The sequence below is a fragment of the Punica granatum genome, chromosome 1 (assembly GCF_007655135.1).
Source record: "Punica granatum isolate Tunisia-2019 chromosome 1, ASM765513v2, whole genome shotgun sequence".
In the NCBI taxonomy this organism is placed as follows: Eukaryota; Viridiplantae; Streptophyta; class Magnoliopsida; order Myrtales; family Lythraceae; genus Punica; species Punica granatum.
This window is the reverse complement of record NC_045127.1, coordinates 55,240,271-55,256,969: the sequence shown is the minus strand read 5'-3', so window position 1 is coordinate 55,256,969 and position 16,699 is coordinate 55,240,271. Positions and strand designations below refer to the sequence as shown.

Below are 16,699 nucleotides of genomic sequence, written 5' to 3'. Positions count from 1 at the left end.
CCCCCCCATATTCTCTGCAACTGTATCCGCCGTTAGTCGGACGTTCTGCAAAGGATATGGCCAGTCTGTCACGCTCTTGAGTATCGAGTTCCATCCGCAATGGCGTCAAAAATGCCTCCTGCGTGCGCCAATCAGCGAGCACCCCCCTCCCCTTTGTTTCTTCATAGAATTCCGGGGAGGGGGGAAGACTACTACACTTTATCTCCATTTACAAGGTCAGGTCTACTTATCCATAGAAACGAACGCTTGCTATTTGGCTTTGGCTATCCCATAGCAAACTCGACCTCTTGTTCTGGGGTCAAGAATGCTATGCTACTGCAAAGTTCACATATATGACAGAGTCGTTGAGAGCCATACGATTGCGGAGGACATGACTTCTGTGTGGTGAATCCTGAGAAGCCATCTCTTCTGTCTGTGTTATTCTCTACCAACTGACTGACGATTCGGTAATGTGGCGGAGAGAGCTTCATGCTTCAGTTCTATTATTGAAGACTACTACTGATTCTGAAATGAATGGCTTCTGTTAATTTCTTTGCAAAGTTCAGACATTGAGGGCATGGTGGCCCCTCCCTCGGAAAGTTTTATACATTCCTTAACCTTCTTCAATAATGCTTCCACTGAGGCTCCATCTTTTTCCCAGGAAGTAGATCTCCTTCCAATTTACTTATACATGTTAGCTTTGCATAAAATACAGAGTCATTGTTGGATTGTTTCTGATCAGCCATGAGAACGAGCTCGGTTTATGATCTCCGGAAAATAAGCTGCATAAGTCGTTCTCCACCCTCAGTTCTCAACAAGGCCAAGCAAGGCTGGTTCAACCAATCAAGATGTCGCCAGCGGGCTCTTGGCGGGCCAAACACAACAAAAATTATTTCCATCTAATACCCAATGGTAGTATTACAGAAACATGGCTCAATTTCATGGGAACATAGTAGTCTCAGCATAGGCATTTTCTACATGCGTAAAAAACGCATTACAATGCGCACTTGATCAGTGTTCCCCTCTAATTTATGATACAGGGTTTGTTTATAGTACTTCTCTTTCAGCCTCGTTTCTTTCTTGTACTTGGACATCCTTAGAGAGCCACATGAGCAGCTGCATCAGTATCAGACACAGCAGCAGCAAGGGACCGTACATGTGCGCTGAACTATCAACCTTATTCCCAAACGAGATCAACAGAAATCACAGGACACACCTGTGCCTTCCATCATCAATTGTGAGCATACCCAAATGTGAACTGCATGCCCGGAATTAAAAGCCTATTGCCATGAAGATTTATATTATATTGTAGCTCGCAACTGTTTGTGCTTATCTTGTTCTTCATTTTCGAAATGAGGAAACAAGAACTACCATAAATGGAAGCAAAGAAAAAGGCAGCATCTGAATAATTAAGCACGGCAACTTCCCAAATATTGTGAAAATTCGAAACTGAAGCTTGTTAATATATATATATCATGAAAACGTAAATTTATGTTATTGTGATCAGCTCGAACTACGTAATCTGCAATATGGAAACTGACAAGCATCGACAAACGCGATGGAGGAAGAGACGTGCATGGGTCATCTCAGTTTGGAGAAGGCCGCCCTAGCTAGTACACAACACAAAGTTGATTATCTTTCCGGGCTGGTGGCCAAAACACAATGGTTTTGTATCGGAAAGCAACCTTCCATAATATATAAGGCAGCAAACAAACCGGACTCCAAGTTTCACAAAGATTTTCCTATTGAGAGATGGATAATAATCAAAAGTTTAAAGATATATTAACTGGCTTGATCTCATTATCAACGTACGTTACAAATTAATAGCTAAGGCAACTTCCTGCAAGGATTCTGAACTGTCTCACATATATATATATATATATATATATATATATATTTATGTTATGTGCTACTAGCCTATTGGGGTCATGGAGGCTCCATCCATATCTCAAAGAACTTGGCTGATACTTGAAGATATAGTCAGTCAAAGGAAGCACGGCATGCAGGGATATATACAGAAAATGTACAAGCTATGTTGGGGTCGACAAATGGCCGGCTGGCTAGTTCATATATATTAATATTAATTTGTTGTAATTGCTTGTCTTCCTGGCTAAGTACCAGCCGGGTTTGCTTGGGAATGCCTCATTTTACATACGTATATATATTATATATATGTGTATGCATAGGATGATAGATCTTTCCCATACAGAAACAGGACAGCTGGAGATAGATAGATAGCTCTTCTTCTTAATCAGAGTTAAGCAGGAGAGGCATCAGCTTCTTCAACATTTTGAGTGGATTCTGAGTTTCCCTCTCAGGAAATTCAGGAAGTGTCTTTATCTGCCCAGTATCAATGTCTGATGATCCAATAATTATTTACTATTAAATATATATATATATATATATATAATATTTGTATTGTCTCATATATTAATTAATTAATGATCATGACGTATATTTGATTAATTCATATTTATATTTGGCTGAATCGTCTGTGATAATGAAATGATAAACTTTGAGACTATCGCATCGATGTTGATTTAATTTCTTTTACTTAATTATGACAGAACAGAAGATTAATGCCAACCCAATTAATTAGAGAGAATATGCAACAACTACTTATAAAAAACATATTCATAATCACGAAAGAGCATAGCCCAGCCCAGCCTAGCTTCACATAGAGCTTGCAGCGCCACAAGTGCCCGATCACAAATTACTCAGACCATATGTTGTTAAGCATCGACACTTACAACTAGCTAGCTAGGATGTTTTAAATGTGCATCGTGCAGTACTGCAGGCAGCTGGATTTGTTTTTGTTTCAAATCATTTAATTTCTATATATCTGTGTGGATCGAAACGGAAAGGGGAGTAGGTGAAGGAAAATGAGATCAGTCAGCTGGGAAAGATCAACAGATATATATATTTTCCGGCACAGGCAGGCAGGCAGGCAGGGTGAAAAGGAAATGCCCCATGTCCCTCATATACAAATATATATTTTGGTATGTATATATATTATTGCCTTCAGAATTCATCGATGGCGACTATGGTCCCCTTGAAAATTTTTCATTGAAGATTCCTTCCTGATGACTGCTTAGAGAAGGGTTAAAGTTGAACTTGTGTTTAAGGAAGACACACGTCAGAATCAGAAAAAAAAAACATAAAACTAAAGTAGAAAATGCCTGCTATATATATTTGCATACACACTTGAATGATATAACACCATCTTGTATTCGGAAGTCCAATAATCTCTTATTAATCTAAGTCTGGGATTTTTTCCTTTCACAATAAGACTCAAATTCGAGAATTAGTTTAGGTTGTTATTAATAATTAAGAGAAACTTAATTGGTGATAACATATATCCCTTTTTACCCTTTCAAAAAGAGTGTAGCGTAGCGGCACACATCATCGCCTTATAAATAAGAGGTTCTAGGTTTGATGCTCGGTGGGACCCGTAATTCTTCATTAGATATTCAGATTTCTATTTGATTATATTATGTCAATGAGTCTCCATTTTAATAGAAAAAGAAACATATATATATATTGCATTGTGGAGCGAGGTCGGTCGTATGGTATATTGTGTTATGTAGAACTATAATGTCTCTGTATTGGGTGTGTGCGTGTGCGTATATATATATTCCCGATGGACTATGTACATGTATGCCGTCTGATATCTATAGCTGGCTATATATGTAGTGTATATATAAACATTGTGAGTGCGTGTGTTTTGAGCAAATTTTGCTGTTGAAGCATGTTAGTTAGGACGTTGGTTAGATGAAATGAAGCAAAAAGAATAATATACCCATGACACCATGCAGCATTAATTTGCGAAATGGGTCAATATATACGATGAACTAACAAAAACGAAGGAACACGTCCAACATGTAATAACACTTTTTGCAACCAAACAATTAACCAAAAATAAGTAAATAATAATTATTAAAAATATTAAAAATGTTTTACTTCATGTGCACGTGTAGCGTAAGCATATACGGGAAGATAGAGATAGATAGAGAGAGAGAGAGAGAGAGAGAGAGAGAGAGAGTAATACAATAGAAGGCAGTAGCTAAGAGTATTATGTGAAAGAGAAGCAAATGATCGATCATATCCACACATTGAGTAGTAGTTTTGATTCTTTTTTCCTTTTACATTTCAAAAAATAATATATAAAAGGACATATATATATTAGAAATGCTAAATTTCTCTGAAGCAATGTGCCAGATCATCCCCGAATCCTAATACTCACATTTATAAAATAATAATATTTTCAAATATTATATAAATTACAATTCATATTATCGCGTTTAAGATTTTTTTTGAATCAAGAGAATTTTTAGATAGGTTATTATTATTATGATTAAGGGTATAGGAGGAGGGGGAGGGATAGAGAGAGAGAGAGAGAAAGGGCGACAAGAGACAAGATGATTACCTTATGAGTGAAGAAAAATGAAACGAAAAGGACGAACATTGATTGAGTCAAACTCAAGAAGAACACCAACACACACCCTTTCCTTCTCTCTCTCTCTCTCTCTCTCTCTCTCTTTCTGTCTGAGATGTTGTTTTCTCTCAAAGGAAAGAAGACTAAGCTAGAGAGAGAAAGAGGAAGAAGAAGAAGAAAGAAAGGAAGAAAGAAAGAAGGTGAAGAAGAAGGAAGGAGGAGGCCCTCCGGTCCCCCCTCCGATCCGTTTAGTCCACTCTTCCCCTACCCTCCCGCCACTAATTAAACTACACCTATCCTCAATATTCCCTCTTAATTAATTTCACTTCAGACATCATCCATTAATTGACACAACCCCCCTAATTATCTAATTCAGTAATTAATTATTACTATATGGTTATTAACTATAAATATCGAATGATTTTTATAAATTTACCAAATGACATCTATTTGTAATTAAATTCGTGAAAAATGACGTGGTATTATTAGATCACATCATTAATAAAACGTTAAAACTTTTTTTGGTTATGAAAGATGAAATGTCATCTATTATAGCATTAATAATAAAATTTAAAAAATAATCATTTATTCATCCAAGTTCTTAGTGTCTTCACATGAACAAAATATAAACTTTCATACCCTACGAATTACGGAAATCGTATTTTTTTTTCTAACACAAAAGTATCAACTAACTATTTGGTAGCACATTATCGACTCATATGAGAACCAAAAGAACCTTACTCGAAGTATGATTAATAAGAAATAAAACTAAATATATGGTCACAAATTAAAAAAAGATAGAATCATAACAATGCCATATAGATACGTTTTTTTTTTTAAAAAAAAACTTCCTTATAGACGAATTCTGCTGATTCTCTGTTTTTTTTTTTTGGGTTACAATTCTGCTGAATCAATCATGGGCGATAATATGTTTCATCTAGTTAGACTTAATAGTCCATCATGCCCCATTATAATTCCTCTATGGCTAGCTCCCATCTCCCCCCTTTCTTTCTCTCTATATAATATGCTTACTTATAAAACTATCAATAAGGAGGAAAATAAGAGACACACATATATATATATATATATATAAAATATGCTGTTGTATTTTGCATTATATCCAATTCCTAAGCAATTACCACCTCCTCCTCCATGTTCTCTTACAACCGTCACCATCATCATCACCATTGCCACTATTGGAAGCCTCCCGTTACCTCTTCTCCTCCTCATCAGCTCCCTCTTCCTCCTCCCCTTTTTATTTTGCTTCTCTCCTACATGCACTCTCTCTTTCTTCTGTGTCTCAGTATAATTGGTTCAAAACCCCCATATATCTCATACAACCCCGCCCCTTATTATATATCTCTCTCATATTAATCCCCATCAAGATAGTTAAAGCTCAGAACAAAGCAACAACAACAACAACCAAAAAAAAGAAAAGAGATCACAGAGACAGAGAGAGAGAGCTTCGATTCTCTCTTCATCATTTCTATCATGAGGAAACCTGCAGCGCCAGGTGATATTACCAATATGGGAAAGGACAAAGTAAACTGCAGCAACAACAGCCAGAATAAAAACAACAACATGAAGCTGAGGAAGGGCTTGTGGTCTCCTGAGGAAGACGAGAAGCTGATGAGGTACATGCTCACCAATGGCCAGGGCTGTTGGAGTGACATTGCCAGCAATGCCGGCCTCCAGAGGTGTGGCAAGAGCTGTCGTCTCCGCTGGATCAATTACCTCAGGCCCGACCTCAAACGGGGCGCTTTCTCCCCCCAGGAGGAAGAGCTCATCGTCCACTTGCACACCATTCTCGGCAATAGGTACGCTCTAGCTGTAGTGCATATACACACATTTAATGGTTTGCATTTACATGGCAATAGTCTTAGTTCCAATCAGCATTCCATGGCTTTGCTACAACATACATAGTGCACTTTCAATTATTCAACCACGCATGTTTGCAAAAGCTGGAAAAAATTTTGTACTATAATTTTTTTAAAATTATTTCACACTGAATATTTATCGCTAGTATATGTTGATCACATCCGTGTATAAGTATCTGTCACGACATGTTATCCGTTAATTATATTCAGATGGTCTCAAATTGCTGCACGACTTCCTGGACGGACCGATAATGAGATAAAGAACTTCTGGAACTCCACCTTGAAGAAGAGACTGAAAATCAACTCCTTCACCTCATCGCCGAATGACAGTGATTCATCAGATCCCAGGGACAATGTTCTTGGAGGGATCACGCCGGCAATGCAGGAGCATGACACCATGACTGCATGCATGGACTCATTGTCGCCTCCGTCGTCCTTGCAGTCAATGCAGAACTTGTTCATGGGAAACCAGCACGATCCCTTATTCCATATGCAAGGTAATAACTGTTATAATTGCCATGACGTCCTTGGTGGAGGAGCCGGGCTTTTTTATTTCTCGCCACCGTGCATAGCACAGGGATCCGTTTTCGGAGATGATTATCGTTATGGGGATTTTTTGAATTCAATTCCTGGAAAAATGGAGATAGGGTTGAGCGAATTCTCCGTTGCTCCATTTGGTAATAGCTCTGGTGGCTCCGAGGACATAAGTATGAGTAATTCAGCTGCATTGAGTTGCAGCATCAATAGTACTACTGATAATTGCAATGTGAGGAGTAACAATGGAGGCTTCTTCTCCAATGATTATTGCTTCAATAACACTGCTGAGAGCTTGAAAATGGAGGGGATTTCCTTAGAGCTGATTGGGAATGATCATTTGCGGAGAGGACCAAACTTGAGAATGGGAGAATGGGACTTGGAGGGCTTGATGGATGATATATCCTCATTCCCTTTACTTGATTTCTAAGTTCCTTGATGATCATCAATATACATACCATATAACACATCATTCTAGACCCCGGAAAAAAAAAAAAAAGGCAGCTAGGTCGGGTCTTCTCCCAGACCAAATCAATGGATAATTAGTGGATCTGGCAATGGTCGGACCAGCGATCAGTGCGCGTCTGTTCCGTTGATTCATCTGAACTGGACTGGATTTAGCATCCGAGCAAGCTAGCTAGCTTATATCACCTCTACTCTTACAAGTCCATATATGCTAGTTACTAGAGCTCCAAATCTAGGGTAGTACTACCACACACCACGTCCGTCTTTTCTATCCACATTCTCCTTTTGATCTCCAAGTTTTTATTCCATCATCTTCGGGAATATCTTGTCAGATTCAGATGACACACATATCACATACAGTTGTGGAAGTTTCCTATGTGAGATTCATAGCTAGATTTATAAGTTTTGCAACATTTGGAGGATGAAAGTGTGAAATAAGTGCCGGGGAGGGGGATAATGGAAATTCTTGTACATGCATGTATATTTCGGTTCAATTTTCGTTCTTCTGTGGGGTCGGTATGGAGGGGCATTTATAGGAAGAAGAGTTTGGTGAGTGGTGAACATGATATCTGCAGCGAGATGATGGTCGATCGTTCCTGCGGATGAGAGCAAATGTGAATACTTTGATTCGGCAAATATACTCGGGAATGGAAATAAATGTATGTACAAGTAGTTGCATGTGGAGAAGGAGGAGGAGAAGAATAAATGGGTCGACGAGGGATTCAGAGAATGTAAAGAAACATATATTGATCATGTAAACTACATGAAGCATTTAATAAGAAGCAAAACTCTTCTGTCTCTGTCTCTGTTTGTCTGTCTGATCTGTGTTTGTTTTTTTCTGCTGCTATATAGAATAGAGTAGAATATAATATAATATAATATTGGAACAATGCCAGTCTATAGCGCTAGATGGATCGATCGATGGAGACTTCTCACTTGCAGTACGTACTTTGTCCCAATAATGCACAAAGATGTCCTATTCCATGGTTCCTTCTGTCTCACCACAACTGAGAAAGTGAGTCATCTTACAAAGAATCCGGCTCTACTAAATTATCACTATAGGTTGATCAAGAGACCCAAGTCATCGATCAGCAAATCAATACCGTCTTTAATTAATTTATTAAGGAATATTTCAATAAGGATTAGCATCTGTCATTTTGTGCAATCAAAATTAAGAGCAAACGACCTCGAGTTATGTTGAGTAATAATAAGCAACAAGCTGTACACACTCATCTCCTATTTGATTAAATGAACAAAAAGCCGCATCCATGACGCGCAAGCTTCACCAGATTTTGTGATCCTCCTACAATTACATTAAATCGATTCCATGAAAGCTCCATTAAACCAACACATTTATTCCCTTAGCATTTAGCAACAACCTCCCTCCCATAAAAGCTCCACACCGTTAACTTGATGAATATATAGAATTCATTTAAAGTCGGTGAACAACTTAAACATAGACGTCGACCGCCCTACTTTAATGCAATGCCATGCGAAATTTGCTCGAGGCAAAGAATGCTCATCTCTCTGATTCTCCTCCTCTTCTTCCCTCATCCGACCCATGTTTATTCAGCACGTCTAGAACATTTCGACACTAGCCAGATTAGTAGAACTTTTCCTACAGTCGCCTCTATGGGTCCCAAACCCAGGCCAGTGCATTACTTTGAGCTCACTAAGCCTCATCGGTCCGATCATCTGGCGCCATCATGCGCCCACTCCATCTCCCTCCTAACTTCGGCAACAGCTCGTTATTCTCCACCATCGGGCTGCTCCACACCTTGGTCACACGTGGCCCTCCAAGTCTGGGGCACTCCAGGTTTGAGTTCAAGGCAATTCCTATCTGACCCATTACCAAACCTGAATGATGTCACTGCCCTATGGCTTGATGGGGCAGAGTTGATCCGCATGAGTCCACCCCAGTCGACCCAAGATGGACTTGAAGTGTTCTGGGAGGTTCGGAAGGACGTCACAAGGTTTACCTCTCTGCTTGAGAAATCAAACCTTAGCCTCACCCTGACGTCCCTAAGGACGAGGGGCAATGAAAGCTTCTCGGTCTCTCCAGCCTCCTACCAAGTCAATGTAAGCATCTTCTACTACAACTACAAGTATCTTTCTCGAAGTTCAGAATCATCGATGACCAGTGAGACAATCATGTCCTGTGAAGGGGCTCTAAAGGGCGGGGGTGGCCTTTATGATCCACCGCCCGATCTAGTTATCCCCTTGTCCAATAAAAAAAACCAAGATGAGGGGCTTTGGTTCCAGATTGAGAGTGAGTTCGATGTCCGCTCCGTTGGACTCGAAATGCCATCAAATACCATGCGGGCCATCCTGGAACTGTTCGTGTCCTCTGACGGTGATGACGAATTCTGGCCATCGCATAGGCCCAATTCGATCCCGAGAGCAAACCACTTCTCAAGTAAGCACGAGTCTGGAGCTTTCAAGGAGGTTTTTGTGATGATAGATGGGAAAATCGTTGGATCAGAGGTCCCGTTCCCAGTGATATTTCCAGGAAGCATCAATCCTTTGTTCTGGGAACCTATAGTGGCAATTGGAGCTTTCGATCACCCCACCTATGATATCGATCTGACGCCCTTCCTGGAGTCCATGATTGACGGTGAAACGCATGAGTTCGGAATCGGGGTCTCCCGAAGCAATCCCTTTTGGCTCGTGAGCGGGAACCTCCATCTCCAGAAATCGAAGCAAGATTGGTTGTTTACCACTACTACCCTGCTCTCCGTATAGAACAGAAGTCCGAATTCAAGGGGTTCGAGCGGCGCCTCGAACTAAGGGCCAGACGGAAGAGCAGGTTTACAGGCTGGGTCCTATCCAGTGAGGGTAATTTCACGACCCGCGTATCGCAGGAAACTGAGCTGAAGAACTCGATAAGATTCGACCTTAGTGGGCGTTACATGGAGATCAAGCATGAGATTGAGTCTGAGAGGGAAGTGCAGGTCGAGACGGAAACAGGACAGCTGTTCTCTCTTGTGACGATGAAGAGGAAGTACCCCATGAGTGTCACCTCCTATTATACCATGCGGCGACCCGACAGGAGCACGTACTACTCGGGGTCGGCCAATGTGACGATGAAGGAGAAGCTGGTGCGAGGGAAGAGGTCGAGAGTGTACCACAACAGTCAGTCCACGTGCGGGTGGGTGACTGTGAAAGATGAGATGGTGGTGGGCGGCAGTGCAAGAACGGAGCAGAATTTAAAGTACAGGGATGGTGTGAGTGGAGGCGGCTGCTGTATCCGGGAGGCTGCAGCGCAGAACGGGAGGCTTTTGAAAGACGAAGCGAGCTATCTGTGTGGTTCTTCTTCCTCCACCTCGTCATCTGCTATCTGAAGGTAAAAGGTCATGTTATGCGCGTAATCTTCTAATTCTACTGCTAATGCTACTACTGTTGTAGCCAGATAGAATATGGTGAAGTTTAATTAGCTGTGATAATGTAAGGAAGATAATGGGAGGGAGGGATCAATTAATTCATCAGTCTTTTATTTTCATATCTGCGCTGTGCTGAGCTGTGCCGCGTTGTCTATGTGAATGAGGAGATGAGATTGAGATTAGTCCTACTCCTACCCTATGCTTGGCTTTGATTCTCTGCATTTAGTTTAATTTTCAGTTGAAGTGAAACTGTGTATTGAAGTAACAGAAGCAGAGAACAGAGTTGACAATAACAGAAGGCGGCGGGAAAGAGATAATTCAAAAAAAAAAAAAAAAGGAAAAACGGAAATCGTCGCCTGAGAGATTCGAACTCTCGCGGGGAAACCCCATGTACTTAGCAGGCACACGCCTTAACCACTCGGCCAAAGCGACATTTGATATCTTTTGGTCGAGTTAAATGACTAAGTCGGTCAGGAGACGCTCTCTTCGACGTTATGGCATGACCAGAATGACCATCCTACCAATTAACCAAAAAGAGAAGAAAAGGACCCTATCACATGAATGGTGGCATCTTAATTTAGACTTTTAAATCCGAAATGTGGGCGCTGTACTACTCTTAAAGGACCTTTCTTGTGACAAAAATAAAAATAAAAATAAAAATTCCGACATGTGAATCAAAATCCAGCATTCCCCAGTGAAGATTACATGCGCATATGACATGGCATAGGTCACAGGTTCTTAAGCTCCCACTAGAAACCTTTTTACTGCAAAAGCTCGAATACATACAATAATGTAAAGACAGAACAAGAAAAATTAACAAATACAAAATATCTAAAACTAACTTTGATCGAGAAAGAGTGTATAACGCAGTGATGCACGCGTCCGTATGATCAAGAGGTCTCGCGTTTGATTTTTTTGGTGGGATTAGTTGTGCTCACTTTATTAGTGCTATTAGAATTTCTCTTTTATTGTATTAACCTATGAATCTTGTTTGTAGAAAAAAAAAGAAAAAAAAACATATATATTTTATATTTTGGGTAAACTTGAAGTCAAAGTCAAATTACTTTAAATTAAAAAGTAATCAAGAAATACAATATAGCGAGAAATGATAGCCCCGTACATATCTTTAAATGGAATTCAATCAAGTCCACGAGGACAGACTAAACTTATGAACTTCTACAGGAAGAAAAAAAGGAAGAGTTAGCGCATGATTGGTTAATCAGTCGGCACTCGACACACATATCTGCTTCGCGATACACGGGCTCCACAACCACCGTCCAATCCGGACGAAGCAAGAGTCGAATAACCCTCAAAAGTGCACATATATGGTCACGTAGAACCCAATGGAACAAATTATTAGATTAACTTGGAACCTATTCAAGACTTCCATGTCGTCAATATAACAAATATATTCAATACAAATTATCTCCACATCAGATCAAAACTTACATATCTAGCCTTCCCTTATATAATAACTAATTTGGATGAGGTCCCTTCAGGTACCTGGTGAAAGATTAATTAATTTGTCATGGGCTTTTGCCATACACAAATCCGAAAGTAGCAGCCCAAGCATCCTTCTCTAGCTACCTTGATAATCTACATCTATAAATTATAAAAGCCATAGCAACTCACCAGTTAATACCACGTAAAACGTAGATATCATGTGTTTAAGTGACTTTTAAAATTTCAACTAATCATAACACAACAAATAATATGTCATAATCTCGTCATTTCTCTTCTAAAATTTCAGAAGTCTATTTAGTTATAAAAGTCAAAGAGTCTTTTTGTATGTATATTTATATAATTATATAAAAGAAAAACCCACCGCTTGTGAATATGTATACACTTTGATTATTTTATTATCTTCATAATAACAATATAAAGTATGTTCTATCCTATGGACCGAGGATTGTCCATTATTGGAAGTACAAAAATGTATACCCAACACAATATTTTGTAAACAAAGAAACTTAACTAAAATCGCAAATAAACAAAAAAAAAATCCTCATGAATAAGATTAGTCACAAATAAAATTTTGTATTACCTGCATGCTCCTTCCAATAGTGGTCACGGTCTTTTATATATATATATATATATGACTAAAAACTCTAGACAGCACATGCGCATGAACCTTTCTATCTCTAGTTAATTAAAAATACACAGCCGATCAGAAAATTCAACATGAGCTTGTACAATTTTAGGAACTGAAGGAAATCAATCATACTAATATATTAGGGGAAATAACCTGAAAAATTAATTACTTTCATGAAATTTCTCGATCTAGCAATTTTTTAAATCTTGACCTGAAAAAATCACAACGTTTGCCTCCATTTCCCTGATTTATTAATATGTTAATTGGGCCGTCAAAATTACTGACATTGCCATTAACAATACTGATATGGCAAACGGTTGCCCACGTGGATGACATTCCACAAACTCACCTAGAAAATCACATAGTTTGTTTTTTTCCCTTCATCTACCAAAATATCAATAAATTTTTCCTCATTTACCAAAATATCGATAACTTTAAAAAATCACATATTCTGCTTTTATTCCTTCATCTACCAAAATATGGCTTTTTTCGAAAATCACATATACCAAAATATGACTTTTTTGAATTATTACAAGTTTGAACTAGAGACATATATATGTATGTTGATTTGAATGTTAAAAGAATTTTTAATAAAAATGAAGTGTTAGAACATGTACAAGTTTATCATTTGCAAATTAAAGATGTTTATATCTGTTATCACATTAAGTAATATAAAAACTTAAATATATTATACTACAAAGAAAATAGCCATGCCAAAATGATATAGATATGCGAGATCTATTGTTATTTTCTCGCATGTATGCAGTTTAATTTTAGGTACATCTACAATTAAATTTTTGGAGGTAATTAAGTTCTTTAGCTATTTAATTTTTTTCTCGATAGTTTAGATGTTAAATTTTGATGATGAATATCTATCTTCAGCAGTTTCATCATATCTGCATTATCAAATTTAATAATAATCGGTCCAAAAATTTATATTTATATGTGGCGTGCCAAAATAACCATATCAAAGCAATTGGACCTTGTGTCCAATAAGTTCAACCATGCTCAATAACAATGCTAAAATTTTATAGATGATGTGTCTGTTGAAATAGTTATTTTAGCATGATTATTGTCTTTGCAGTATAATATGTCTAAATTCCTATATTACTTAATGTAATAACATATATGAATATTCTTTTGATTACAAATAATAAATTTGCAATTATTTAACACTTTTTTCTGTTAAAAATTCTTTTGAATATTCAAATCAACATATATATATATGTACTTATAATTCAAACTTATAATTATTCAAAGAACTCATAATTTGATATATGTGATTTTTGAAAAAAGACCATAATTTAATAGACGAGAGAAATATTATTGATATTTTGATAAATAAAAAGAAAAAAAAGCAAACTATATAGATATTTTGATAGATGAGGGAAAAAAACTATGTAATTTTTCAATTAAAAAGTTTATTTGTCATCCACGTAGACAACAGTATGCCACGTCAGCGTCGTTACCGGTCACGTGAGTAATTCGACGGCTTAATTAACGGATTAATAGATCAAGGAAGCAGAGGGAAACATTGTGATTTTTTCAAACTAAAATTTTAAAATTGAATAAATTGAGAAATTTCACGAAAGTAACTGATTTTTCAGGCTATCTTTCTGATATATAACTATTGGATTCCCAATGCAACTACAACACTAGTCAGTCAAGTCTCCGGCCAAATACTTTTAATCTCACAAAAGCAGCTGATCAAGAGCTTACACAGTACAACGGAACACCTACTCAACAGTACTCCCCCACGTGTTTTTGTATATATGTACGTACATATATACACACGTAAGTACATATATGTATATATCTCACTAGTCAGTCCACGCATAGAACGAAACAAGAGTACATGACACTTAATTAAGCAGGTCTCGAGATCAGTGTCCGAAATATTATTTGAGACAACCATGGAACTGGACAGTGTATTGGTCAGACTATAACGGTGATGAATGGTCGGGGTTCCCTCCTCCTCCTCCTCCTCCAACCAACTTCTTAACGATCTGCTTCAAACCCTTCTTCTTCTTACTCTTCTTCCTAGGGGCCTTTTCATCTGTATTCTCAATTATCCTGATCTGATGATCTTCCTTTTGTCTCACAGCATCCAGTTCCTCCTCCATCCGCATACACAGCTGCACCAAATATATATTTATACCCGCGCCACATAGGATCAGATTGATCGTTCAGCGCCTAATTAATTCCCTACATATTTATTAATCATTCACCGATATATAACTAACTCCTATACATCGTATATATATCTTGGTATATATGTATACGTGTGCTCTGCTCCCGGTCGACTAATAATATGAATCTTTAATTAATATTATTACCTTCAAGAGGCGCTCCTCAACGTGATCGAGCCTCTCGATGAGCGTCCCTTTGGACTCCGCCTCCATGATGACGCTGTCGATCGGACGGCAGTGCTTCTGAAGGCTCCTAGGGGAGAAGTCATTGCTCAAGGAGGCTCCTCCATCGGTGCCGCTCGATGGGGTGGATGGCTCCGACGTGGACATGGAGCTCTTCGTGAATGATCCATGACGAACATAGCCATCCCCGCTGGCTCCTCCTCTAATCTCCTCCAGTTGCTTTAACTGTGTAATTATTATATATATGAGTTTTAATTAATTAATAATCGATCATATCAAACATAGTAACTGTATAAAATTCTACTCCAATCCAACATGCATGGACATACCAAATTAATTTTAAAGATAAGCGATATCCTTGGTTATAGTTATCAACGTTACGTACCATGTAGTCTAAGCGATGGATCCTAGAGAGCAACGGTTCCACACAGCTTTCTGCCATTTCTTCTTCGGCAAATTAATTAAAGCGGCAGCAGCTGCAGCTATATCTGATAGCGATGTGACTTGATCTTCACGGCCAACCGAACAATAATGTTGATTCTTCTTTCTTCGGTCTTACAATATTTGCGTTTATATATATACATATACAATAGTCCCTCTATAGAGAGGGTGAGACAACTAATTAATTAATTAAGGTACTGGATATGGCGGCCGATATGGATCGATATGCTGCAGCATGCATGGGACAATATCAGACAAGTGTCGACCCCTCATGGGATTGAGTTACACGTTGCTTCCGCGTAGTGTGATGTCGACGATAGATAGGGCCAGAGTGGGAACTATCGGGGCACGTCACGTATTGCATGCAGAGGGGCCGCCGCACGCTGCATATCAGTTTGTGTGGGCTTTTCTGTTCTCTCTCTCTCTCTCTCTCTCTCTCTCTCTCTCTCCTCTTTTAATGCGCAGCTAACCTTATGTTGGGCCCCGGCTGGTTTGAACTCTTTGCAGTCAATTCATTCTTGTTGGGCTTATGCTCCATCTTATTCGTAGTAACGAACTTTGCCCGCCTATCATTGTAATTCGTTTGATAGTGGAGGTTAACTCCATTATAAATCCACTCCACTTCAATTTTTTTTTTATTCAAATTCAATAATATAATTATTACTATTTTATCCTTTTCTCCTATTTAATAATAATCATACATATTTTTCCTAATTGTTATTACAATCAAATTTTTAATAATAAATTTCCTCACTTCACTCCATTCTTTTATCAATCCAACAATATAATCATTACTTTTTTTTTATCTTTCATCTTATTTAATTATATATTCTCACATTTTTTTTAACCATCATTATAATCTCATTTAAATATATACATTTTAACTTCGCTCCATTAACAAATGTGACGATATACTTTTTGGGACTAATTATTAACTTTTATAAGGAGATTCCTTAAAAGAAGGAATATTGGAAGATCGAATGAGAAAAAGGCACACAAACTGGCAGTTTGTCCAATATGTCTGTAAGCTATTTCTTACAAAAAAAAAAAAAGCAATTTTTGTTCTTGTTTTTTTCCTCCTCTCATCCGCTACGAGCATGGATCGTCATCCCCGACCAGTACAG

The 16,699-nt window shown here is 38.3% G+C and overlaps 3 protein-coding genes and 1 non-coding gene across 4 annotated transcripts; 2 read left to right on the top strand and 2 right to left on the bottom strand.

The window, feature by feature from the left end:
• Positions 1 to 5,652: 5,652 nt before the first annotated feature.
• LOC116195775 (transcription factor MYB83-like) lies at positions 5,653 to 8,090 on the top strand. Its single transcript, XM_031525117.1, has 2 exons — positions 5,653 to 6,231; positions 6,502 to 8,090. The coding sequence occupies exons 1-2, from the start codon at positions 5,906 to 5,908 to the stop codon at positions 7,253 to 7,255; spliced, it is 1,080 nt and encodes a 359-aa protein (XP_031380977.1). The 5' UTR covers positions 5,653 to 5,905; the 3' UTR covers positions 7,256 to 8,090.
• An 832-nt stretch (positions 8,091 to 8,922) lies between these two features.
• On the top strand, positions 8,923 to 10,631 carry LOC116207867 (peptide-N4-(N-acetyl-beta-glucosaminyl)asparagine amidase A-like). Its single transcript, XM_031540984.1, has 2 exons — positions 8,923 to 9,904; positions 10,033 to 10,631. The coding sequence occupies exons 1-2, from the start codon at positions 8,923 to 8,925 to the stop codon at positions 10,629 to 10,631; spliced, it is 1,581 nt and encodes a 526-aa protein (XP_031396844.1).
• A 389-nt stretch (positions 10,632 to 11,020) lies between these two features.
• On the bottom strand, positions 11,021 to 11,102 carry TRNAS-GCU. Its single transcript has one exon. It is a non-coding gene; the product is annotated as a tRNA-Ser (tRNA).
• A 3,246-nt stretch (positions 11,103 to 14,348) lies between these two features.
• Positions 14,349 to 15,736, bottom strand: LOC116196498. Its single transcript, XM_031526244.1, has 3 exons — positions 15,520 to 15,736; positions 15,099 to 15,359; positions 14,349 to 14,897 (listed from the first exon to the last, which is right to left on the bottom strand). The coding sequence occupies exons 1-3, from the start codon at positions 15,574 to 15,576 to the stop codon at positions 14,703 to 14,705; spliced, it is 513 nt and encodes a 170-aa protein (XP_031382104.1). The 5' UTR covers positions 15,577 to 15,736; the 3' UTR covers positions 14,349 to 14,702.
• Positions 15,737 to 16,699: the final 963 nt, after the last annotated feature.